We start from the raw sequence: 27,567 nt of genomic DNA on the forward strand, positions 1-27,567 counted from the left end.
GAAACTCAAGAATTTCCGGGAGCACGTCGGGCGGTAGCGCACGGAGAGGGCAGGGAAGGGAAGGGACAGGACCGGCCGGGCCGGGAGCGGGGCCATGAACGGCTCGGCGAACTCGCTGCTGGACAAGGAGGAGCACCCGCTGCAGCTGGGCGAGAGCTTTGAGCGACGGCCCAAGGCCTCCTTCCACACCATCCGCTGTGAGCGCCACCCCCGCGGCCGCCCCTTCCTCCCGCTCTCCTCCCGCTCTCTGCGTCCCGTCCCCCGGCGCCGCTTCTCCTTCTGCCGCGCCCACCTCACCGCCCCTCATGGCTTCCTTCGCGCCGCCATCCCGGGGCTTCGTTCCCCCTCAGCCTCCGTCTCCCCGCTTTCCGTCCTGCCACTTCATCGCCTTCTCCCCCCTTTCCCTCCTGCCCCCTTATCGCCCTTGTCCCCCCTTTCCCTCCTGCCCCTTGCGCGCCCGTCTCCCCCCTTTCCCGCTCCCTCCGCGCCCATCTTCCCGCCACCCCTGCGAGTGTTTTTCCCGGGGAGGTGTCCAACCCGGGGAAGAGGGGAGGGTGGATGCTGGCAAGGAGGAGGTTCGAGCGGGGCAGGCCAGGGCGGACAAACAGCTTTAGGAAATTTTTCATTAGTCGCTTGGAAACATAAAGAGATCCCCCCCTCCGCGAGGGGTGGCTTTTCCATTTATGTTATTCTCTTTGTGGCAGTTGCAGGACAGGTCCCACCGCAGGCCCCGGCCTGGAGAGGCAGCCGGAGCACCCGCAGTTTGATTTTTAACTGGGTATTTTCGTGATGAGGCAGTGTGTAGTCCAGCAGCCCTGTCCTGGCTGTCCCGGCTCCAGCCACCTGTAATAAATCACTATCCAAGGAAAGCAAGCAGAAAGGCTTCGGACACATACAGTAATGCCTAATAAATGCGAGATGAATCCTGAGGTAGGGTCTCAAGCAGTTATAATTGAAAGAATAGTTTATATCTTTTTTTTTTAAGGTACCATATGTCATTCCAACTGCTCTATTTTGCCTTAGGTGCAGTGAATTCCATATTAGAAGATTGTTTTGAAGGGGCACTCACTGCATCTCTGTACTTGAATTCTGTGGGCAAGAAATCGAAGCTAAATGCGACCAGGAATTTTTACTAAAATGACTAGTAAACCATCAACAGTAAATGAAAAGAATTAAGAACTTATAATTCACGTGTTTTCTATGAAAGTGGGCAATTTACACAGACAGCAGTGGGATTTTTGGTTTATGATGCATAATTCTAGGCCCAATCTCATGGCCCATATTCATCCACTGCAAGTAAGAAATTTCAGTGATATTGCTCACCTGAGTGCCTGATCCTGGGTGAATTAAGCCTAGGCCATATCCAAGTAGAAATATACTGGATTTCTGGAATGAAGAGTGCTTCAATAGTCAATTTCTTAAGGGCCAAAGCCAAAGCTCTTCAGACTGCGACTGAAAGAATGCAGTTTTATTTCAAAGGATCTTTCTATGTACTCTCTTTTCCATCTGTGACTTTGAAGTGAGATCTCTTTATTGCCTGGTTATAATTCTTTTTTCCGAACTGTTGTTCTGGAATGATTTATCTGGGATCCAAATATTGTATTGTTCCCATAATCCTCTTCATGCAAACCATAATGAAGAGGATTTTGTAGGCTAAATTTTTTTTGGCCTTCTTAAAAAACTTCATTCCTTTCTGTAAAATTTATGAAATACTGTACTGAGAAACTGGATTGTCCCTGGAAAACACCTCTTAAAAACAACTGACTTTTGGAAAAAGGACTGTGGGTACATTTGGAGGGAAGTATGTGCATTCAATCTACACCGAGGTTAACCAAGGATATGGCCCTAGTAAGCTAACAAAATGAAAACAATTTGTTGAGTGTTTGTTTAAAGTAACTTTGTTTTGCTATACCTAAGAAAGAAGTGTGATAGCGATATTCCTTTTAAGTTAGTAACTGTGCTGTTGAAATTCTTGATCCGGTTTTGGCAAAGACACTAGCTCTTGTGCAGCTGGTTTGTTTTATTTAGCAAGCTTGCACATAAAGTAGGTGGGAAACAATAGCTAGAAACAGATTGCTCAGATGAAAATGAAGGCTATGATTTGATCTGGCAGTTAAGGCATGAGGATTAAGTCAAGTGTGTCTGATTCTGCTTGTTGTGCTGTCAAAGTAAAACTCAATTAAACATTAACATCCTCTTAATGAGAATTTATTACGAGCCAGGGTTGGGGTTTTTTTCTGCAAATGTGTTTTTCATAGTGGAATTATATTTTAAATTTGTTCTGAGGTAATAATTTCATAACCAACGCAGTAATTAAAAGCCTCGATCATGAATATAATTGCACCTCTTCATATCCAAGGATGCTATAATTGAATGGAGGATTCTTTTAAAAACAAACAAAACAAACCAACCTATATCTGTCTGAAATTATTTCACTTTGTCTAAATCCTCTGTCAGAATATTAGAGGTTCTGATAGTTTTTTTCCTTTTTTTATGGCTCATTAGCACAACAGAATAATGAGGGGAAAATACTTTTAACTTAACATGTTCTTAGTTGAAATGAATATATTAAACAGAAGTCCCTTGATGGGGAGACGAAGCATTCTATACAATGGAGCAAAAATACTTAAAATGAGTGTTAGTTTAAAGCCTTTTGTCATGCCTCCCTTTTGTCATGCTTTTTATCCACAGTGGCTTTGGACTAACATGGAGACTGCTGAATTAAGATCAGCGCCTCTTTTTTCCCCCCTTAAGTGAGATCTGAGGTCGCCTCCACCCTTGTGGAACTTTTGCTGCTATTGTGGAGGCTCTTAAATAGCTGGAAATATCAGTGAGGCTAAATGAATTGGTGTCACTAAAGTAGTGTTTGTCACAGAGGGAGCCCTCAGGTTTGGAATTGGCAAGAGCCATGCAGAGCCCAGGTCTGGGAAGCTGATACTCTTGAGATGCATGGTACTGTTTTACACTTGCCTGCAAAACTAAGTGCTCCTCAAAGCCTGGGGTTTGGAGAAGTCTACTTTTAGTCTTCAAACACAAGGTCTAAAGCCTTTTTTCCATTTTAAAAGGGAAATTCAGAATATGGTACCATCATATGACTGGGGCGTTACATGTAGACACAGTGTACTGGTGTGTTATTCCACCCCTGCTGTAAACACTAATGTGTATTATAGCGTTCCCTATAATCACAGTTAAGTGTATGGTGGCTCTCTGCAGGGCAAGATGACGCTTCTGAAGACTCTAAGAAATGTAATCACAATTGTTTTCCTCTTCAGATGATTTTAAGCCAGCATCAATTGATACATCTTGTGAGGGGGACCTCCAAGTGGGTAAAGGAGATGACGTTACAATCACTTTGCCACATATTCCAGTAAGTCTGTTATGTATGTCTTTGTTTACTCTCCAGCAAATTTGCAGTGTAGTTTCATTCTCATGTAAAGGCTGTTTTCACTTTTGTCTTTGCTAACATTAGTGGGTTCAATATTTGAGTGGACAGACTTATAGTGTGTTACCTTAGGAAAGGACTGAACAATTGGATCTTAGTGAAGGGTTATATTTGTAAGGTTACAGTTTGTTCTTTATTTTTGGTTCCTTCTTTCCTGTTCTTCCTTGAATAACAAGGAGACATTTACTGTTAGCTGAAGCTGTGTGCCTGGTTCCCATCTGTTTTTAGTGCTATGGCTTAATGAAGCAAGGCAGTGTAACTTGGGCTTTAGTCAAGGTTTGATGTTCAGGAGCCACAGGTAGACCTGTAAGCGTATTCCTGCCATTACTGAAACATGTACAGATAGGACATAGATGGTTCCCTGTCTTTACATTTATTAGTGGAAGCAAGGGGGGTGGTTCTGGTGAGTGGCAATGAAGTTCTCTAATCATGCCATAAAGATCAACTATGTGAGGATGATGGTCAAACAGCAATAAAACAAGTGATCAAACCATTTATAGGTGCAGCTGTTTTGTAACAGAGAATTCAGTCATTTCCTTACCAAAACAAAAGGAAGTGCTCACACGCTGGAACTGGATTTGTTTTATTAGCTGAACTTCATGCTATGTGTCAAGCCAATAAACCAGAATTCACAGATATCAATGAGTTTGGTGGCTGCAGGGGGGCACCAGTCAGTTTGGAAGCTGTGTGTCAGATCCTTTTGGTAGTGTTTATTCTAGCACCTCAGTGGCTTTGATTGGTGCTGTGATAATTCTCACCGAATGAGGCTTTAGCCTGCTTTGCCCTGCTCCTGGTTTTTATGTGGCTTTGGTCACCTTTAGTGCTGCAGGAGGTCACATACAGGTCTATAAAAATGATGAGTGTGGTAGTGCTATTTGAGAGCAGGTAACAATGCAGTTAATAGCAGCATTCATCTTGGATTGATACTCCTTCATCTTTTGTGTTCAGCAGCATCACTTGTAATGTTCCTTTCCAGATCTCTGTACTGATGAGCTTAATTTGATTCTCTTCCCCCGAGTATGAACAGCTTTAAGCTTATAGCGTGCTTCAGAAGCTGAAGCAGACAAGCCACTATGTGTGTGTTGTTCCAGGGCAGTGCTGCCTCTGTTATGGACAGAGAGTTGGAAAACACTAGGCGTGCTGGAAAAGAGTGAGAAGTTTTGAGATCATTTTGTCCTGACAAGTTTTACTGAATTTCTTGGATCCTATTTTTGTTCCCAGTTGTCCAACAACTGGATAGGATTCAGTTTCTAAGTGTTTTGGGGTTTTTTTTAAATTTCCTGATCCCTGAGGGATATCTCTGATAATTTGTTCAGCAGAGATATTTTGGTGTCCCTTGCTGCTTGAAGTACTATTTCTACATGTGGATTTAGTGACTTTAATATTTGATAAACAATCTGGGTTGGGGAAGTGAAAAATTTCTGTTCGTTAGATTACTACAGAAGAAGATTATAGAAGATTATAGAATATCCTGAGTTGGAAGGGACCCACAGGGATCGTTGAAGTCCAGCTCCTGGCCCTGCACAGAACAACCCCAAGAATCACACCACGTGCCTGGGAGCATTGTACAAACACTTCTTGAACTCTGGCAGGCAAAAAACCCTCACGAGTGAAAACAAATCGATTAGATGTTACTTGTTTCACCTTCCTCCTTCTTCTATTCTGTAACCAGCACAATCTGCAAGCCAATGTTATTTAGCCACTAACATAAATCCTATACATTTAATTTTATGTCAGTGAGTGGGACTCTTAATTTGCTTAAGCAGTGACATTTCTACGTATTTTTTTAGCCAAGATCCCAGTCTTTGCTGAGTTAGGGAGCTTCTGGGTAACGAACAAACTTTGATCAATTTTCATTAAATTTGTGCATTCTACATTTCCTGACTTAGTTGTCAACAATAAGCAGGATTTGACTTTCAGCTTGCTTTTTATTTTCTTAAATTTTGCTTTCCTCTCTTAAATGTAGAAATATGATAAAAATGTAACATGCCTTTGAAGACTAGACTTCCTTGAGACATCCTTTCTGAATTGTGTTTGTATTTCTTACTGTGTCTTTGTTGGGAATTTGGATTTTTCACCTTTATTGTTCAGAACCCATTTTAAATTCAAATATATTCTATCTCTTGGGAATATGGAGAATAGGAATCGCTTTCCAAATGGTTAAAATATTGGTTGTTCATTTTTGCTATTCAGAATAAAATGTAGGAGAGTGCAGTTTTTTTCCTTTTCTCCCTGATTTTAGTTGCTTTCCTACAGCACGTGCAAAGGTGAATATGAACAAACATGTAATTTTTAAAAAAATTCTCTTTTACAGTAGCTGTACGTTACAGAGAAGTCTGAGAATGTTTCATAGCTGAGAACGTACGTCACAGCCTTTGTGACGTGGCCAGATGTGCATCCATCCTGTTATGTGCAGACAGACCATAAATTCCACCCGCTGTAACCCCAAAACCGGGTGTATGAACCAGCCTGTGCACGGATGCAGCACAGCTGAGCATGATCTTGGCATTATCAGTCAACCAGTGCACACCACCACAGGAGTTTGTTGCCTTTATTGCTTCTCAGTCTAAGCCTTTAGACTTTTATGGCTCTATGCAGCCTTGTGAGGACGTGGGGACTCTCTGGAAGGCTTCACAATACACTGTTTGCTTTTGTGAAGACATTTCAGTATAATTGCACAGGCATGTATGTGCTAATCTAACTTTGAAGAGGGCAGCTAGTCTTGCATAGTTTGTGACAGTTGCTTGTAATCCACCATGAAAATACTGCCATATATATATATATGTAAAATATACAAAACAGTTTAAATTATTTTTCAATTGACCACATATTTATTTGGGCAATAGTTGTGCTACACAAATAATTAGAATTTTATTTCTTATCCAAACCCATGATTTCCATAGCAGAAACTCTAAGAAGATTTCTAACACTTGTCAGGGCCAGCTATGCAAATATAGTTATGCTGCCATTTTAGAAATGAGAACTGTAAATAATGGCAACTGTGGAGAAGATGTTTTGTCACTGCAGAGACACTTAAAATGATGAAAGGCATAATATTGCTGTGAGGAAATGTCTAATCTACTGCACATTTTCATTGCATTTTCTCTTCTCATTAATTAATGTTTTCTGTAGGAAATAAACATTAAGTGCTTAGCCTCTTGTTCAGAACAATGCATATATTCTGTTCTCTTAATGTTTAAAGACTTTTGGGTAGGGGAATATAACCAAACAAATATGTACGCTTTCTTTGTACCAGGGTTCAACTCCACCAATGACTGTCTTTAAAGGAAATAAAAGGCCATATCAGAAGGACTGTGTGCTTATTATCAATCATGACACTGGGGAATATGTGCTGGAAAAACTTAGTAGCAGCATTCAAGTCAAGAAAACAAGGTAAAGCTGGGGACAGGGTTGTAGATAGGATTAATTCTTGCTGAAGTTTGTTCTTCAGACTGTTTTTTGAAACAGAACTCTTTTTATTTTGTAGTGATGTTTAATTACTAAGCCTTGTGACCTTTACATGGCCAATTATCATGTCCCAAGTATGAATCCAAGAGTAAAGAATTTGTAAATTCTCCACTGCTGAAATGACATAATTATAGTTTGTGATGAAACACTTCTGATGATTCGAGGCTTTAGAAGCTGGCTGAAGGATAGGATGTGTTTCAGGAATCTCTGATTTAGCTACAAAAGACCATGGGGATATTAGACCATTGGACTTTCTAGGTTTGTTCCTTACAGGTTCCTGTGGGAGTCATGATGTTTTAATAACATTATCTTAGGGAACAAGGAGCACTCATCCCTGTATTGGATTAGTGATATATATAAAGTGAAAGCAAAGTACGAAAGCCTCCACCTGGTGGAGGGGTGGGGAAAACTGTAGAAAAAATGGTTATGAGGTTTTTGCCTAGAAAAATTGCTGAAGCCAGAAGTCCATTCTGACCCAATATTCTTAATTTGCTGCAAAATGCTACAAAGTATGCAGTTGGAACATTTCTTAGCAGTCTTACTGCTCAGCAAATACCTGAAGTCTCTGGATTGTGCGCTTTCAGCATCACTGGACCACAGGTTATTATAGATGTAAAGAGAAAGCAGTTATTCAAATGTCTCGTGGAGAAGAAACTCCTTACAAGTTTATGTAAAAAACCCCACATAATTGCAGTGTAGAACTCTCACCTGCTAAAACTACTAGAAACATGGTCTGCAGCTCATCAGTAGTTGGCTGGGTGTTTGGCTGAGTAGTTGGCCAAGAACACCCTGAGTGTGTTCTTGGTAAATGGACTATGTAACACTACTCTGAGTCACTGATGTGAAAACTCATCCATGTGGCATTCATCTTTTCCAGCAGACATGAGCATATCATAGATGAGACTTGAATTCCCAATTTAAGTTCTGCTGAACTTTATCCAGGTGAAGTCAGAGGAATTAAATAAGTGCAGGACAGCCTGAGTTTAGGGAGGTGTTTGGATACACTGAGTTTTGGCTCTGGTGTGGTGAGAAATATTTCAATTTTTCTCAAGCAGAGGCAGGGTAGTAAGAAATTGGGGATCCCTGTTTCCAAGACTAGTGCTTTGCAAAGTCATTAATTTTCTAGATCAGAAGTGCCATGTTTTTTTTTTCATGGCTATTCTGATCTTTAATGACCTGTTGACACTGCAGGAACTAGTGTTTAACACCTTCATGGCATTCACAGGGGAGTAAGTGAACTTACTCTACATAAAACCTTCTGTAGTTCCAAGAGCATAATTACTACCAGAAACAGCCTTTGGCTTTTATGTTTCACTTGATACAGTGAGTATATTCCCAAATCCTCACTTCTGTTGCAGATAGGCTGTGTAAACTGCATTACTGTGGTATCTAGTAGCTGCGTGTTACTGATAAGTGAAGGGGTGGTTCTCTGTGAGGCTGATTGTAGAGTTCAGTGAGGTACAGAGATACCCAAGTAAATGCTGAAGGTACTAGCTCAGGTACCACAAGTGGTTTAGGTGAAGTCCCAGGAAGTTTGACATGGGCTAATTTAATTTATCTCTCAGTGGGATTAGTTTACAAACACTAAGTGTAACACTGCTGAGGAACGACCCTCCTAGAACTGAAACTGAGCTCTAATATCCACATAGATTGCTTCTGTGCTACACTACATAAAGCCATACCCCCAGGGTTTTGGTGTTACCTGATAAATGCCCTGCACCCTTTAACCTTATTATGGTGTACTGTAAAGGAACCTATTTTGGTTTCGTAGTGGTTGTTTGGGTTTTTTTTCTGCCAGGGTTATTGACTGTCCTACAGTCTCAATCACATAATTGTTTCAGTAAAAGGAAGAAATACCTGGTTTGAATTGAATAGTTAGGCATACTGTTATTGTGGAGACTATTTTCCGCTAAGGAAACAGCTTAAACTATTTTTAAGGACTAACAGCAAACGAATGAAAAACAGGAATTAAATGCTTGCATGCTGTATTTAGCAGTAGGAATGATTACTCTTGGCAGGTTGACCTCTAAGAGAGTTCAGTTTGAGATGATTTAATTGCAAGTGAGAAAATTGTTTCTTTTGCTGTGATTGTTTTAAGCAGGATTTTGTTATGAGAGGATTTGTAGTTACTTTAAATTACTGTTATTGATTTTTCTTTTTTAAAAATACAAATATTAATTACTAAATTAAAGCCTTCATTGTTTGGCATCACTAAACCACATCTGGATTTGAAAATAGATTTCGTAAGGCTGTTGCAGTGTAGTTGTATATGTTTCTTTGTTATTGAAAGCAAGTGTTGCATCCAGAAAGCTGTACTTCACTTTTATCATTATATAACAAAGTAGAGTTCTGTACAAAAAGAAGTCACAGATGATGCATTAGTACAGGGATATTGAAAAAGCTGAACATGGTTGCACAGTATTGCTGAATATCTCTGGTTGTTTTTTCAGAGCAGAGGGCAGCAGTAAGATCCAAGCCCGAATAGAACAACAGTCTGCCCGAGCATCTCAGCCTCCTTCACAGTTCAGAGCCCCAACCAAGCCAGCAGTTGGACCTAAAACTTCTCCTTTGAAGGATAACCCTTCACCTGAGCCTCAACTGGATGACATTAAGAGAGGTAAAGAAGGGTTTGTAGTTTCCTGAATTTTGGTTGGTTCTGTTTTTCTTCGTACTAATAAAAACTATGACTTCACAATTTTTAAAAACATTCAGGAATTAAAAGATGGTACTTGACAGCTGTTTTGTCATCTTTATATCTTGTTTTAAGGCATCTTAGTGAATTATTTATTGTCCTTTGCTAGAATAGATATTTATACTGCAGTCTCCTGACATGAGAGAACTTCCTCTTTCTGGATAATTTTCGGTCTTCCAAATTATTTCTCCATTCTGAAAAGATGAAAAATAAATAGGCCTGAATTCAGAAACCTATAGCTGAGTGCTATACAAATTGCATGGGTGTCTTAGGCAACAACAATAACAAAAGTTAATGGTCCAAGATCTAGTTAGGCAATCAAGTCACTTGGACAAAAGTTGTTCTGGCACTGAATTAGGCTGGAATTTGTCGGTGTGATCGAAGTGGTAGGTGACTGTGTTCCCAGCACAAGACAAGCTTGCACCGTGCCAAACACTGCTAGTAGGGGAGGAATGAGAGAGAGAACAACCCTGCAACTTCCCCTTTCCCACAACCACTCCCTTGCAGCTTCGATCACGTCTGCCATATAGTTCCTAAACTTATATTAAAGTATCTTGAAGGGATGATTGGCTCAACTCACTCTTCTGCTCCAGGAAGGCTTTGTCTCAGTGTTTCTCTGTGGGCAGGATGCACTTTCTTGCCCATGCCCTTCTCCTTGTACTGGTGTGATATCTGTTTTTGCTGTGGATAATACAGTCTGAATGAGGAAGACTTTAAATTTTTATTTGGTTTTCTTGTGTTTCTTCTCTGGCACCAGATGTATTTATTTTATTTTAAGCCTGTAAGCTTGTTCTTTCTGTCTGTTTTTTTTTTCTGACTTTAATTTTCTTTCTCTTTTTTTTTATTCTGTCCCACATAGCTATTTTTGTCTGTAGACTTAGCCTATGTTAATTGCCCAGATGATGTTAATTACTCAGGGTATTTTTTCAATTTATGGTAATCACTAGGTGACATTTTTACTGCTAAGCTATCTGTGTGTTTGCATAGGTGCTGACTGATCTGACTCTTCTGCAGCAGTAGTATTTTCAATACCTGGATGCTGGTCAGCAGACAGAATCAACGTCTGAGAGTTTCTGTTAGCTACAGTTCCCTTAGCTGCATTGTCATTTTTATTTTCTGTAATAGGTAAGGAGAAAGATAACACGATTTTTTTATTTGAATCAGTAGTGGATTTTAAATGTCTTTTCATGTAGGGTGTAATAAGTCACTTAACCTTTGGAGCACTCTTCTGTATACATGCAGCAATCTGTAAAGGTCATGTTATAGTAAAATAATTATCTGGGGTGAAATCTATTCTACAAGACCATTTTCTAGTGGTCTAAAGTATAAGTCACATTTTTCAGAACTGTCATAGTATTTTTTTTTGCCACCTGTTCATCTTTTATTGGAATGTACCTCTAAATAAGTAACCTGTAGAGCTTTGTTTCTAAAATCAAGCAGAAGAGCACCTGACTTGTACAAATAAAAGGAGTTCAAGTTGTTGTTTTATAGGGAGACTTGTTCAAGGCCCAGAAAGAGCCAAATGCCTGGGCAAGGGTGTTTTTTGCTTACAGTATAGAACTTTTTCCAGCATTGAGGATCTAGAGCATCAGTATTACTAAACCATTTATATGATAAGAATCTACTCAGGAAAGGTAGAACTAAAATGGCACTATTCTACAATGAAAGTAGTTAATGAAACTTACCTGTAAAAGCTGTACGTCTTGCTATCGTCCCTTAGTGTGTCTTTTTATGAACACAGACTTGTAAGTTCTGAAGAGACTGTGTTCTTGCCAATCAAGTAGTAGCTCTCCTTTTGGTTGAAGTGCCTTCTCTGTACAAAAGATAGATAAACATAAAGCTGAAATTCTGTGGTCTTTCTTTAATGAACACAGCACAGAACTTAAAATCCCCAAAGGAGGTACTTGAAAGGTTCTCTGGCGCTGTGACACTCTTTTGCTTCCAGTGTGCCCTACTTAAGGGTGTGGTAAGGCACACAGTCCTCAGGATGTTTAACAGTAGTTTTAAGGTAACCTCAGTGCAGATTTCTGCTTTCCCCTGGTAGCCTCAGCTGTATGTTTCCATAGCTCCACTTAGAGATGAGCTGGAAAATGAACTTTCAGGTAGGTCAGTTCTCTGTCCCATTACACAGCTGTCCAAACAACAGTGTCTGAGGACAGAGTCAGAGCATATGGGAGTTGGACCACTCCTTTCCTTCACAGAGAGAGGCCTTTGGGAGGCTGTGTGTAGGGTTTTGCAACAGAGGAATCTTTTTTCCCCTGAGAGCTTTTATGTTGTCCTCCTGCCTGAAGGGAGCATGGGAGGGGGTAAGAGCTTGTTCTTTTGAGTACTCAGCTACATCTGATAATGTTTCATTAAGCAGCAGACATTTATAGACATATACCACAATATGGCCATTTATGTGCATGAAGTAATTGGTGTTTATCAGACATATTTGACCACAACAGAAATGTTTTCAAGAACATTGACATAATTACAACATGCAACACATTGACATATGTCAATGACATTGACGTAATTGCAACATTTGAGAAAAAACCCGCAGAAACATATTTATGGTTTGGAGACTCTAAACTCAGTGCTTAAAAATGTGAGATCTTATTCACTTAAAATGCAGCTGTAGTGTTTGAGGATTGTGCCATAGCACTGTCTGTCTTTCAAGAACACCTCAATGAAATTTTTTGCACTTCAGTATAAAATACTGCCTCTTTTATGTGCCATCTCCACATGCTCAAAGTGCTAGTATCAAATTGATTTCTCTCCACCTTGCATACTATTATTAACAGTAGGTGTTCTGCTGTAGGCAAACAATCTTACCCTACCTAAAGCTGAATGACTTTTTTCTAAAAGTATTCTTGGAGCCCAAGGTTAGGGCTTTAGTTAAAAATCCTGCATAGCCTATTGGAATTGAGAGAAGAAGTGAGAACAGTTAAACATGATTATAGAAAGAAAATAAGGTATTTGATCCTGAATATATACAGAAGGCAGCTCTGTTGAGAAAGAGTCTTCTGTTTGGATAGTGGTTTCTTATCTTGAGGGTTTTTTTACTCTACAAACTGCATAGTGTAAAACAGTAAGCCATTTTGTTTTCTTGAAAGAAATCCTACAGCTGTAACATGAAATGTAGAAAAGTTAAGGTTCCCACAGCAGTGTCAGCCTTTTCAGGTGATGTAGACTCAATTAAGGCAAGTGTTCAGAACTGTACTGTATGGAAAGCTTTTTTAAAGGTAACTGCTGCACAGCCTGACTCTTCTCATCTTTTAAAACTTAAAGGCACATCAACATGAGGTGTTTGATCTTATGACACAAAAAGATCTAGGAAAGGTCAGGCACTGTTGTTGTTCAGATTAGAATATATGTACACATATACACACACAACTGTTTTAATTGGAGGCACTGCAAGGAAATGTGTAGCCGTGGCTTCAGTACCTATAACTGCACTAAGCATAGCAGTCAAATGGCAAAATGCAAAATTGGACAATTCTAGAGCAGGTATGTTTTTCCTGCAAGGCCTTGGTGTCATCACTGGCTTAGCCACTGTCTTTAATGGTGGGACACAAGACTATTTTGAACAGACTTTCTTAGTGGTCCTGCTGGAGTTCTGCCTGACAGGTTTCTAGTGGTGCATCAGCCACCATAATATTAGTGAAAACAATTGCTTTTTTCTCATCTGTGCAGGTGAGATGTTTAGAATTCTGGACTCAAGGAATTAAGAGACAACCCATTCCTCGGGGAAGCTGTCAGCCTGTGAGGCAAAAATTCACTAGAAGATGGACTCTGACCAAGTTTCCACCAGTGACCACTGTCACTGATAACTTCCCAGTCCTTGAAGCTTGTGATGCTGGTGCTGTTTTGCTTTTTCTTGCCTGTATTCAGTGTAGTGGGCCTTACCACTTCTTCCAAGGCATTCTACTGTTCCCTCCTCATAACCAAACCTCTTTTATGGGCTCTTAGTTTTCTGCTTCCCCAGGAGAAAACCCCCACTTTTCATTCTGACATTAATCTGTAATTCTGTTTAAAATTGGCCTGGCTAATTTTCTTTCCCATTGGTCAGACAGCATCACTTCCTTCAGTTATCTCTTTGCCTACTGTATAGTGTTCAAACTTCTTGCTTAGATTTTTTTTTTTCCTAGTTCCCTGGCTTGCATTTTTGTTTCACCTTTTCCCTCTCACCACCAGTGCCTTAGATCTCTTCACCTTCTTCCTACTATTTTAAATGCTCCTTTCTGGGCTCTGTTCTTAGCCTGTGTGCCAACACTGCTCCTTTTCAGCCACAGGCTCTAGCTATGTAAGCATACATGTGTAATTCTCAGGCACCTGTCTTGTGTTAGACTTGTTTATTGTATCTTTTTGCAACACAGACTGTGATAGGGAGTTGTGCTTGCTGCAGTGCAGGATATTTTAACTGTGTTATTATCATCACTTTAATTTGCAACTAACAACTCCATCAATAGAAGTATGTGGAAATTTTACATCATTAAGCTGTGGGAAAAAAGTTTAAACCTGAGCATTTTAAAGGGAAAGAACCCTTATTGCTTATCTTTCCTATAGCTTTCCCCTATTAATTTCTGAGCCTTGAATAGAAGGAACATTTACAATTTTAAATCCTCTATATGAATAGGCTGAGGACAGTGACTTAAAAGTGCTCATTTGTCTTTGTATCAGACTCCAGGCCCGAAATGGATTTTTAAAGCCTGCAAGACCATGTTGGGAGGACATAAGGGAGAAAGACATTATAGTACAAAGTAGTATCTTCTGTTGGCCTAATCATATATTCTTCCTCCCTCTTCCAGTGGTCTCATATGCTATGTCTTTGGGATGAGAGTAGGTTTTACCTGGCATACTAATAAAATACAGAGAGCATAGGTGGTCTAGGCAGGGATCTAGATTTAGGAAGTAAGTTGGAGGAACAACACCGCTATCCTTAAATGCCCAGCTGTAGTGTAACTATAGCACTTGAAATTGAGAACTTTGAAATTGAAAAATAGTGGTTTTAAAACTGGCAAAAGAAAACATAATTTCTCAAACTAATACATGCTGAGCTAGAGGAATTCTCTCCAGTAAATACTGTGGACGCTGAAAACTTAGCTGTTATTCTATAATGTTAGGCAGCCCAAGGATCTTATTAAAGAAGGGAAGACTTCCAGTTGCTCAGACTTACTCCTGCATGGGATGAAGATAAGATATATTTAAATTGTGCCATTTTTACATAAAGGAAATAGTAATTGTACATGATCTGTCTATGCCATACACAAGAAAGGTCTCATGATCTGCGTAGCTGGGGTTCATCTCACTCTGACACACGTCTTGCCTAAGTGAATTACTCCTGGCATGAGTTCTCCATTTGTCAAGTAGAGGTGATAATACCTCATCTCTCCCTTCCTTCATTCTTGTCCCTTTAGTCTGTGACTTCTCCAGGGCAAGCATGGAGTTCTCACCTTGTGGGTATAAACTGCTAGCACAACAAAAGCCTAAATTTTGAGGGTTTTGCATCCTGTGCTTAAAATACACGTGAATGTTGCTCTCATGGAAACCTGCCTAAGTGAACTGAGTCATTACATACTCAGCTTTGTCGGTGGATACAAAAGAATTGTCGTCTAGTAGTGTTTAGGCCACTTACAATATTGTTAAATGTGTCATAATTATATGATTTGGAGTGACCTACCTTAATAGCTCTTTAGTAACCAGTCATTCAGCCAACACTAGCTGTTGGTGATGAGGCTGTTGTGGTGCTGTCATGGTACTCCAGTGTTTCTTTGCACTGGAAACCCTGAAGTGGGGAGTGTCTGACTTGAATAACTTTCAAATTTCAGAGTAGTTTCCATATTTTCCTGGCTACTTGTATGCTCTGTAGCAGGTTATGGTATTTTTACCGCTCTCCAGCATGTGAAAATTCTCAGCTATTCTCATCTGCTCCACTGCAAGATTATTTGATGTCACCCATCTGCTTCTTAAGTTTGTTTAAAATGGGCTCTGGTACTGCACTGGAACAGTTTCACATACTAGCTGAAGCTGAGGCATTTTCTGTTGTGATCATTTGCCTGTGTCCATGTTCTCCACACACATCCCCCTCTCCCCATTTTTTGTGTTTTCCAAAAGCCTAAATGTCACTGGCATCTAACAATTTAGATTTAGATTTCCTTGATCAGGAAAGATACTTACTTTGTATGTAGAGCATATAGCCTGTCGAAAATAAAGAAGGTGGAAGTGCTTTCAGGAGTGTAAAGCACATAAAGAATAATAGTGGAAGGGAAGGTTTTCTGATACTAACCTATGCTGTTGCCTCTTTAAATTTAGCTACAGAAATAAGTAAAAAAGTGTTCAGAATTTTTTTGTTTCCCTTCCTGTGTCTCTCTTTCATGTGAGATATTTCGGTGTGACAAATTATACTTGACAAAACTATTGCATTTTCACATTCTTTTCCAAAATTCCATGGGGCCCTGTTTATGGTTTCAACCAGATGAATGTCTTTTTATTTCAGAGCTGAGAGCAGAGGTTGAAATTATTGAGCAGATGAGCAGCAGCAGTGGGAGCAGCTCATCGGATTCAGAAAGCTCATCTGGGAGTGAAGATGAAAGCTCCAGCAGTGAGGGGGAAGAGGCAGCACATGTTTCCCCTTCCCAACCACCACACCAGCAGTATAACAACAGGAATGCTGTCGCTAACGGCACCAGCAGGCCGCAAGGAAGCAATCAGCTCATGAACACGCTCCGTAAGTAAATGCTTGTGTCTTAGCACTGTTGAAAGCTGATTAAGACCACTCATTTACTTAGCACGTTAGGCTAACTCCATGAAGTGCCTTTTGCCAAATAGTAGTCCCAGGGAGTTGCACTGGCATGCAGCACAATTTCAATACATGGGCAGATTTTGTGAACAGAGGGCTGAGACCTTTCTGAAGGTGTGGAGAGCCTGTGGGCATCAGGGCAGTGGCCCCCATTAGCTCTGGTGAGCCTTGATTCAGGCCTCCAGGTGGAATGAGTGTGTAGAAAAGAACTTACCCACTGGTGCAGGAGGATCTGGTGCACTGAAGGATGGGAATTACTTTAATGTGAAAACACAGATTAGATGGAAATAGGGGGGCTGTCTTTTAAAGGTCTGTAAAGAATTGTGAATGGCACAAAGCTGTTCTGTGTTCATAAATGCACAATCTCTATGATCTCCGCTATTGCTTTGTCAGAGTATTTATTGTGTTGGTCTCAGCTGTATTTTCACAAATACCACATTTTGAAGGGATATTTAAAGTGCCATGTGTTTGGTTAAAAGGTTGCAGCTACGGGTTTGCAAGCATTGAATCAGTACAAGCTCACTTCACCCTTTAAGAAGTGTAAGAAACATTTTTAGAGCATAGTTCTGTCCCATGAGGATCTCTCTGGGGACATGCTGTACATCTGTGTTGCTCTTTCCTTTTGCTAGATCAGGTATATTCTAACTCAGTGGAGTTAAAATATTGCATTTACAATTATCATAAATTGTTCTTAATTCCTCCTGAGGCATGTTTGTGTGCATCTCTTGGCACTCATACATAGGGAACCAGTAGAGTTTGAATACAGATGTATGTAGGGTTTCCAGCTTTGAGAAGACACGTATAATATACAGACCATACCGAAAAGGCCTGCTGGAAAACTGGAGAGCCTTGTCAGTCTTCCTGCCAGTAGTGAATGTCTAAGTGAAATCCAAAGTTCAGCAAAGTCATTAGGACTCTGTACATTTCCCTGTGCCTGGTTGTGAGCAGCCTCCTTCCTGCTTCTCCTGGGCCATGAAAACAATACTGCACAGGCCACTGAATGATAAGAAGCTTCTGACTGCAGGACAATCTGGGAACTGGTAGGGTAGCTCCTGTACTCAGGCAGTGTTTTTTGCCTTTGGGTTTAAAATCCTTTTGCTATGGGAATAATCATAGCTAACCCAAGTTCTTGCCTTGTAAAAGGGTAGAGGAGATGAAGAAATCCAGGGCATAGTTGTTGCATAGCTGCTCTGCAGCTGTTTTGGGGCAGGGCCATGGGAGAATGCTGGAAGAGCTAGGTTGAGTTACCAGAACACAAGCATGATTCTTGCCCCTTTTTATCCCCTCCACCTCACCAAATCACAAGTGCTCTGCAAAACAGGATCTGAGACAGTAAGTTTGATATATATCCTGGCCTTTAGTCCAATCTCTCTTTGCACTTTGGAGGGGAGCTTTTGCAGTCACAACATGTGTCAGCTTAGTTCAACCAGTAGCCTTGAGCTGTGATGGCTTTAACATTTCTTTTGGTTTATTGACATGTGGAGGCCTTGTCTTGGCTACCCAAATGGCCTTAAACAAAAAAAATCTTTTTAAAAAGGGCTGAGGAAGCCAAGGAATTCCCCAATGCCTTGTCCCAGAGCCATATACACGCAGCCAAGCTGCGTGGAGGCTGTGGAATGCCTTCCACAGCTGCTAGCATGGAGAGGGCTGTTGTCCCACCAGGGAGTGACTTTGGTGGTTGTGGAGCCAAGGACGCTTGGTTTGGCCTGGATCCAACTGTGTATTGGCAGTTCTTGATGTTCTTGGGCAGTTCCATTAAATGACAGATGATGTTGGCATTAATTTCATATGTTATTCTTATTTAAATCTTCCAGTGTAAATGTGACCGTTTTTTGGTTTGATTGCCATGAAATGTGAATTAACACCTACTCACTTGTTGTGTTTTGTTGTTTTATGTTTTCCATAGGAAATGACTTGCAGTTGAGTGAGTCTGGGAGTGACAGTGATGACTAGAGGCTGAGCTTTCGCTGTTTCTCTTACATATACATGAAGAGCTAATTTACCTTGAAGTGATCCTATTGCTTATGAAGAGGAGCTGGCACAGAGATAATTCCATGTGTGGAATTTTAATAGAAGAAATGCATAGCCCTACAAAATAGCAGACGTTGAGGGCTGTTTTACTGTGTGAATTAAGTGTATATATTATGTATATTCTTATGCTGTTAAAGCTTTGAATAGATATGTACAGTGGGTGAGCCAATGTATGTTCCTGTCCACGGTCTGTAAGTTTAATGTGTAACTATGTCATCTGAAAGTTTCTTGTTCGTAGAAGATGTTCAGCGCATCGTGACTTTGTCGGGGGACTTTCGTATATTGGGTGAGCGTGAGCCAACAATGAGTTCAAAATAACATGCAGGATCTTGTGTGTGCACTGAAGAGAGACTGTCGTAAATTAACTTTCAGTATTAAGTTGATTTCTTTGGTTTCAGACTTTTCTAATGCCTTTTTATTGCTATTTATGCTTGATTTAATGGACTGACTTTTAAACAGTTGAAAAATAGGAATTGTAAAACCACGTTTGTCCCAAACCTTGCTGCACCAGTGCCTTATGAGCAGGTTTTTTAAACAGCGCTTCAGTTCCTGCCACCTTTCCTGAGGGAGCAGTACTGAAACCTCCTCCAATTGCTTTTGCAAACAAGAGCTGTGTCACATGCAGCCTGCTATACTCTGAGGGCAGTAACTCTAGCAAGATAAAGGATATAGATCAGTCACCTAAACTCATCCAAGTAAGAATCAGATCAGCATTTTTGTTTGCAACTGAAGTGTCTTATGTAACTCAGACCTCATTTAACTTGGACCTAGTCTTCAGAAATATTTAGAAGCCCAACTACCAGTGAAATTGCAAAGTCACAAATACAAAATATTTGTGTTACTGAAATTCTAAGACCAGAGCCCTCTTTGCAGTTTCCTAGAGAATGCAGAAAGAATCAACGACTAAACAAGTAGCCATGTGTATTGGGTCTGGCTGAGATGGAGTTCATTTCTCCATAACAGCCCAGCGTCCAGCCAAGGGCAACCCACCACACCATGAAATAGCAGAAGTCTCTCTCCCACCACAGTTGTCCAGGTAGACTTTAGTCCACGCTGTTGGTTGAACGAGATCTCTTTGTGCTTAGCAGTAGTACACAACTTGAAATATTTGCCTAGGGTGAAATTCATCCCTGTTTAAGGGGGTTTAAAGGGTGCTTAGTTGGATTATCATTAACTTTTTTTGCTCACATGGGAAATGAGTGCCACAGGCAGCCTCTTATAGCTTGAACACCAGGGTGACTTTTTAAAACCAAATTCAACTGGCATAGGACAAAGTTGCACCGTAGTTGTGGTGTAATCCAGGGGAATGGGAAGCTGAATCAGATGCCTCTCCATTCTCATTCCTCAGAGTCTGCTTTGCACTGCTCTCATCTTTTAGTTTGTGTTTTAACTCCTGTTTGTTTACTGAGCTCTGTCCTTTTTTTTAATGTGTTGAAGAGCAAGGGGACATTTGAAGGGAGATTTTATTAAATGGTTTATTTTTTTGCATTAGATACATATTTAGGCATATTTTTGCATTATTGTACATACAATTAAAAATACTTGGTTTTTTTAAAGTGTTTTGTGATGTGGGTACATATTTTAATGGACAATTATGAAATATACTTGATGAAAGCCACGATTGCTCTCCCTTTTTTTTTTTCTTTTCTCTTTCCCTGTTCCTCTCCGGACAGTAAAAATGCTTCGCTTGTACCAATTTGGGATTTTACACTTTGGTGCAGGAGATCTGCATGGTGCAGTTGGTGGTCTAATTAACATTGATACTGCTCCTGATTCTTCCCCAGCTAAAGGTCTGAATAAGCAGGGAGACATTTCTCTGATGCCATTTCCCCATTACCGGAGCGAATTCCTGAGTTCTGTTGACGTTATTTGCGCTCAAATGGAAAAGCAGCAGTGCAGCATTTTCATTGCTTACCATTCACCACCTGCTCATGCACTCTAAAATCCAGGACATGTCAAAGGAAGTTTATTAATTATGTGTAAATAAAATATACAAAACTTGAGAGGATAAGATAGCACCAGGCTATATTGATTTGAATTTGCAGTTTAATTATGGTTTAGATCAGCAAATGGGAAAGCTTCATTCAGATAATCGATTTCTGCCATGTTTCTAATTTGTACTCTAGGTCACATTTCCCTGCTGTCCCTCCCTGAAAGATTACTTTTCCCCTCCCTCTTTGTTGGTAACCCAGTTAACATATTTTCACACAACTACACCGCTTTCGGCCATTCTTTGCATCCCACTCAGATGCATCATATCAAGGGTGTTGTTTGTGAGCTGTTTAGCTGCCCATCTCCACACCCAGGTGAGTAACACAGTGGCACACAGCCCGCTCCTGGGCATGAGCCAGGCAGTCCCTACATGTGTGTGACCAGCCCATCCCTCCCTGCCACTGTCCCCAGCTGGAGAAATAAGTTGACTAAAATGTTTTGATTAAACCTGTTAATGAAAATATTCCTGGCAGGTTATAATCCTGCAGGATTTTAGCAGTGGCACCTGTTACCATCTTACACTAATTTTTCTACATAAAGTAGGAATGTATTTTATATGCCAGTTAGTTTAAATGCAGATTAACAATGCTTGTGGAATGCAATTATCAGAATGAACTGAAACTAAGGATTTCTTTGCATTCATAGAGAGCTGCCTGCTGGCCATGGCAGGGTGAGCGGGTCAAGGCAGCCTTGGTTTCTGATGGTTTCTTCTGCTCAGTGCAGAAGAAACCATCCCTTTCAGTGGTTTGGCTCTCCCTAAACGTCACCAGCAAACATGGCCTGCTTGTAACTTACCGTAAATAGAATTGCTTTAGGAGTAATAATAATGATTTAATTTGATTCAAGTAGATTGTTACAATATTCGGTCATCTGCTTGTCCATGTGGGACGTCCTAAAATATAATTTCAGCAATGCCCAACCTCATGTTTCAGATTATTCTAGTCATGTGCAGAAATCCCAACAGCAAGGGTTGACCAGCCCTGCCAGCAGGCACGGTTTGAGTCACTCCAGCTAAACCACAGGCACGGTCACCTCTGAGCAAAAGATGTCCCAGTCTCCTGATGGGAGTCACAGCTGTGTAAGAGCGGGAGGCGCTGCCCTTTCTTCTTCCACCAAAGCATCCCCCTCCTCTCGCAATTCTTGGCTGAACTGATTTTGTGGAGAAGGCAGACTGATGGGAGAAGGTTTTTCTTCAGCATTTCTCGGAATAGCTCCACGTTTGACTGTGGGTAGTACATCTATTTTGAAGATACTGTGCCGAAGTTGATTTGCACAGTTTCCTTTATTATAGACTAGCTATAGGTCTGTTTATAGATATGTATGGAAATGTTTTGCTGTGCCAAGCTTTATAGTCTTTTTTTTCTCCTTCAAAGTCCATTTACTTGAATTATCCAAAAGAAAGAAAAAGTTCAACAATCCATGCATGTCTTTTTTTTTTTTTTTTAAATTTGGAAACTAAGAGAACTGTAGCCTGTGATGGAGAACACTTATTTTCAGTAATTGCCCATGCTTCCTTATTCAGTGTGCTAGCTGCTGAGTCAGAGATCCTACAGAAAACACAGCTGCCCAGCAATGGGCATCTTGTTGGGATGAAGGCTTCTGATGACAACTCTGTGGATTCAGCTACTGACGATGAATGATGACATCTTGAATCTATCTGGTTATTTAGAGTTTGTTATAGCCACACAAACACATGTACTATGAAAGGAAAAAGAGCATTGCTGATGCTTGCCTTAAAAACAAAAGCTGCAGTGTTGAAGAGTCTTTGGGACAGACATGTGGTCTAGAAGTAGTTGATTGTATGCCCAAACACTGTTCTCAGAAGATAAGCTGATTAACGACCTAATAGTCAGTTAGCTGATAACTATCTCTGGTTTATGTGAGAAGGGTGTGTATATAAACTGAAAAGTATCTGTTGAGCTATTTCTTCCTATTCCCACTGCTTACACTCCCTTCCTTTCTTTCTTTTGTAATTCCATTACTTCTAGCATAGTTATGCTTTCTGCTGCCAAAGTCCTGCAGGAGTTTACAGGAAAGGGGGTGGGTGTTGAAATGTTACAAATCCACTGACTGTATTCACCCTTGCTCTAAACTTAACTGTAAATGGCAAAGACATTGTGAATGGACTCATCTTCCTCCCCCTCCTTGTCTTTGCCTTTCTTAGGGCTAAACAGTATTCCTTTGGACAAGAGAAAGAAAGGGCCAGATGACAGAGGGTGAAACACCTCAAGCTGATGTTGAGTCATCATGTTGCATTGATGTCTCTGTGTATGTTGGGGATGTTCTCTCACAGAGCCATGGTCTGAACTAGTCCGATTCTCACAGCATCGCTGTAAATTGAACACAAAATTCATTGTTACCATTGCCCTGTGGCTGGGCAGAAAGGGGTGGAAGTTGGAGAAAAAGTAGGTTGAAAATATCTTGTTAAATGGATTTTTGCAAGAGTTTTGATGGGATGTTTGGCCCTGCTAAGTTTCATTTAGCTCTGTCAGTGAGTTTTTGTGTGCCCCGTGTAGTGGGGGTACCCACATTTCCCTGACTTTTTTGATAGATGCTGATGGAAGCAGAGGCTGGAGCAAAGCTGACAGGTTTTTTCTATGTGCTGCTGGATTTAGTTGAACTGTGTGTTTTTAAAATGGCATTGACAAGCTGAATGAGACAACTGATGGGATATCTTGGAAAGAATCATATGAATCTGACTTGAAATCCCACTGAATCTGTAGGTTCTGGTACCTCTGACAGCGATTTTAATTGTCACAAACTTTTGTAAAAACAGGGCTTTCTGAAGGGTAGAGTGTAAAAATGCACTAAATACCATCCTGAAGGTTTTGAAATTTTGACCTGTGTTTCTGCCCAGACCAGCTAGCTTTGTTGTAGGATCTTGTGTGAAAAGTGAGGCACGCTTATACAGCGCTAGGTACAAAGAAGGAAAATGTTCCCTCCATATTGCAAGTAAGATATAATTGTCCACTTCTTTGCAACACCAGTCAGCCCATAAATTCTGCCATCACCCCTTCGTAACTTGGGAGTTGCCTTTTTCCTCTGTAGCTCTGACACCTCCTTAACATTTTCCGAATGCCAGATGTTATAATCACTAACAAAAATAAACAAGCACCTGCTCAGGAAAACAGCTATCAAATACTTCAGTGAGCAGCATGCGTTTCACTCCAGTGCTTCAGGTAAGTCTCAGGATTGTGACAGTCTGTTTGGAACACACAGCCTGTGATATGAGACTGGCATGCTCATCACATGTAACAAAGATGGCAAAAAACTCTTTAACCATATGGGACATGTACCAAAATTTTCAGTCATGCCAGAGCCACAGGCTGTGCCCTGTGTGCATTGGGAAGCTGAAGGGGAAGAGATGTTTCTGAGTGAGAGGAGATGACATCAGGGCCATTGATGGGACTGAAATGGAGGGGATATGAAGGTGAGTGTCTATCCAGTGATGCCAGCCAAAAGGTCCTGTCATCTGGGTCACACTGTAGCCCCAGAGCAGCCCAGCACAACCAACATGAGAGGTCACCAGTGTGGTGGAGCAGCTTCATATGCTCAGAGAGATGCTGGTGGTTGTCACTCTCTCATTCGTGATGTAAGAAATATTATATTTAGGTATGTAGTTATTGTGTAATTAGGAAAGAGAGAGAGTCACCTGGGTTGGGATGGTGGAGAGCAAGGGCAGAAGGGAAATTTAGGGATAAGGACCACTCAGCAGCAAGTTCTCATGGTTTCTTGCTCTTTTCAAACTGGAGCTAATGGGTCTTAAGGGAGATCAGTAGTTCCCACTGGGAATAGATACTGATTGAACCACTCCCCCAGAAGTAATTTCCAAAACCATCTCTGTTGTAAACCTGTCTTACTCCAAATTAATTTTTAAGGCTTATGCAAGACACTAAGGTGCTTTACCTCACAAATAGAGCCAGATTTTTCTAACGTGCTACTGAGGCTGGACTCAACATCATAAACAAGATGGTGTAAACAAGAAAATAAAGCCTCTGATTAACCATTAGCCAGTTAAGATACCAGGCTTGGTGGTTAATTAATTCAGCCAGTGAACTCACCTCCTAAATGTCATCCAGAGATTTTAAGGTGCATTAATGTGCTGCAGCCGTGTCTATGCTAGCAAGCAGTAGAGCCTGGGAGCAGATCCATAATGCAGAAGAGTGCTGAGGTTGCAGTGTGCGCATTGTCCACCTTTCATCTGAGAGGAATCCACCTCTTGTGCCCTCTTCATGATGCAAACCACAGCAGGGCAAGTGGGGCTGATTGGGGCATTCGCTTTGTAAGTGCTCTCCTGACCCAAGCTGACCACTAATCTGTAGGCACCTTGCATGAATTGGCTCCATTCCAGCTTCTCTGAAAAAATACTGGGATAAGAAACACATTAAGAAATACTGCTTAATCCCAGAAGCATAATATTAGGCTTTATGGAGACATTCTCAGTGTGGAATTAATGCATGAATCATACTGAATAATAACACATGATCAAATACCTAAGACAACCGTTTGGTTTTTTTAAAAAAACAATTTTCCTCAGCAGAAACTCATATTTCACAAGCTTTAAGGCATGAACAGCATTACTAACGCATCCAAATCTCCATCTTATAAGGTGCTAAGTGACTATGTCAAATAAAAAAGAAGGCTGTCAGCAGCACAGCCAGGACCAGGCTGCAGACTTTCTCATCTAATCCTAATAGCAGCCTCATGCCCTTGACATCAGCACAGTGCTTGCCCATGCAGGAAGGTATCCCAAAAGACTGAAGCTGGGAACTAGTCTGATTTCCAGAGAATAGCTTTTAATTGCAGATCAGTGATCAATTCTGTTTGCTTTTGGAAGCTTAGGCTAAACTTGGGAAGGAGGGGAGCTTTCTTTGCCGTGGGGTGTTGACCTGGCCAATGTCATTGCTGTCACTGCCTGTGCTTGATCTTTCATAGCTCTTCCCCAACAGCAGGTGACTGTATCAGAGTTACAGGATGCTTCCAACATCAGTGTGGACTTACTCACAGAGCAATGGCAACTGAATTTAGGGCAAGGCCAGTATCCTGCTTGGGAAAAGACCCTCAGGGTACGATGTGCCAGATATTGCCCTATCTGTGTCAGTTCACACTAGTGCTGGTACCAGTGTGTTTGTTCTTTTTTTTCCTGTAGACAATACAGTCAATTTTCCTCTGCTTCTCTCCTCTTTTAGAAGGAAAGTAAATCACTGCAGTTAAAATCACAAGTCCTAGTAAAAACCTGCTTGTTCCCAGAAAGCTAAGTATCAGAGCTTGCCTGAAGCTTAGGAAGAAGTGGCATCTTTTTCAATAAATTTACATCTCTAAATAGATGATAAGTGTTGAATCAATTTTCATATGTTTAAAATAGCAGAGCATTAAGGATTCTGGCACTTCAAGCAATCAACTAATTTGAGACCATTATGAGAATATCTTTTATATTAGTGGAGCAATTAATCTGAAAATCAGGGACAGTCTGCAGCTCTGTGCCCTCTCAATATCATAAAGGATCACAAATAGACAAAAAATCCTCTTTGTTTGCCTGATGAGATTATGGTGCCTTACGAGATTCAGGTCTTTGCTAAAACCACCTTTCAACCCTTAATAAGTCAATTTATAACATACCCCACACCTGGCTTGCCTGGCCACACAATCTGCTCGTGGCTACACAGATACATCGATAAATAAGAGTGCTGGCAGGTACTTCCTGGTGAAAAAGACATAAACTGTGTTGTACCAACTTCTGTATCCAAAGAAGATGCAAGGGCAGAAGCTGTGTAGTGCTCTCCTCCCAGTTTCTTCCATTCCTGTATCCAGTCTGGACTCGCTAAGCATCATCTCTGGCCATTCTGACTGGCTGCTTGCTGACCCTCAGCTGGCCAGCCCTAAACAAAGTTCACAACTCTTCATTCCTACCATTGTGTGTCTATGTCTGAGATGAGACATACTGTTTCCGAAACAACACTGAATATTAAATGTGTACTCAGCCTTTGCTTCAGAAAGCTTCAAGGAAAATCATCTTCTTTCAAAATCAGCTGGTGTTGGTTTTATCTGCATGTGGTAGGATGAAGGCTTTATGCTGGGCTTTGAGGGTGAGAATAAAGGGAAGATGAAAGAAAAGTTTCAGGTAAAGGAATCCACAGTTAATCCGGCCTCTTATGTCACCCTCAGTTTGCTGAGTCATCTAATATTTCCATCGTATTTCAGTACACTGCTCACAAATGTAATGTGCCATTGTCTTAATAAATGCATAGCACTATCAAATCAGAGGAAACACTGTGCTGTTCCTGCACAGGACCCGGCAATGTGGTGTGATGCTGATGGTCTGGGTGTCAAGAGCAATATAGACTTCAAAACTGTCCACTGGCAGGACCAGGAAGATGACAGGCATCAGTATATTCTCCTTCATATTAAGCACATGATCTTCCTATTCCTAAAAAGCAGGGACTATGAGGACAACTTATTCAGGGGTTGTTTGATGACTTCTTAAAATTTAAGTTTATATTTTGGACCAGGTAATGCCACCAGGGAAAGCTTCTAATTAGCAAGTGGATTTTCACAGCCCAGATCTTCATCACTATTTATGTGTTTAATTTCTTACTGCCAAAGCAATAGGATATTCAACCACTGACTTCAAAAGGAGGATTTGTGGGAGCAGCAGGATCTTCATTCTATATAGATTTTTAACTAACATTTTAATTGAATTGAGAAACTGTGCATTTCTAATTCACTTTCTCTCTACATCTTCTTGGCTTGGATCATTCTTCACAGTTTTCTTGCTCCTTTCTCAACTCCATTTACCATAGAAATGGGGGAAAAAAAAAAAAGAAAGGCAACCCAAAGCAAAGCAAACAGCCACAGCTGTGTTCCTCATCAAAGACAAGAAAAACACAGACTGTCTAGAAGCTCTGGAAAGCTGAGTATCCTCAGGAGCAGGCAAGTCAGGTGGGGAACAATTTGCAAGATACCAGCATGCTGACTCCTGGACTCCAACCTCAGGGGACAATGTGGCTGTGTGCTCAGGGAGGATGCAGCAGCTGACGGGCAGGTTGGAAATATAGCAGCCAGGAATTTTTTACCTTTTAGTAGCCTCAGGGTAGATACTTGGCAGTTAAAAATGGATCTGTTGGTCAACAGTCACTCAGCTTGAGTCCCTGGAAGAAC

General features: G+C 40.8%; 1 protein-coding gene across 1 annotated transcript; it reads left to right on the plus strand.

Moving 5' to 3' along the window:
- Positions 1-17: 17 nt before the first annotated feature.
- EAF1 (ELL associated factor 1) lies at positions 18-18,886 on the plus strand. The gene is made up of 6 exons (XM_032697500.1): positions 18-197; positions 3,273-3,367; positions 6,699-6,835; positions 9,361-9,527; positions 16,084-16,314; positions 18,293-18,886. Exons 1-6 carry the CDS (start codon positions 95-97, stop codon positions 18,337-18,339), a joined length of 780 nt encoding a protein of 259 aa, XP_032553391.1. The 5' UTR covers positions 18-94; the 3' UTR covers positions 18,340-18,886.
- Positions 18,887-27,567: the final 8,681 nt, after the last annotated feature.

Source organism: Chiroxiphia lanceolata, chromosome 1 (genome assembly GCF_009829145.1).
Source record: "Chiroxiphia lanceolata isolate bChiLan1 chromosome 1, bChiLan1.pri, whole genome shotgun sequence".
NCBI classification, from domain to species: Eukaryota; Metazoa; Chordata; class Aves; order Passeriformes; family Pipridae; genus Chiroxiphia; species Chiroxiphia lanceolata.

Coding starts and splice junctions, on each gene's coding strand:
- EAF1 (XM_032697500.1), top strand. CDS start 95: ATGAACGGCTCGGCGAACTCGCTGCTGGACAAGGAGGAGCACCCGCTG. Junction 198..3,272: donor CTCCTTCCACACCATCCGCT/GTGAGCGCCACC, acceptor TTTCCTCTTCAG/ATGATTTTAAGCCAGCATCA. Junction 9,528..16,083: donor ACTGGATGACATTAAGAGAG/GTAAAGAAGGGT, acceptor TTTTTATTTCAG/AGCTGAGAGCAGAGGTTGAA.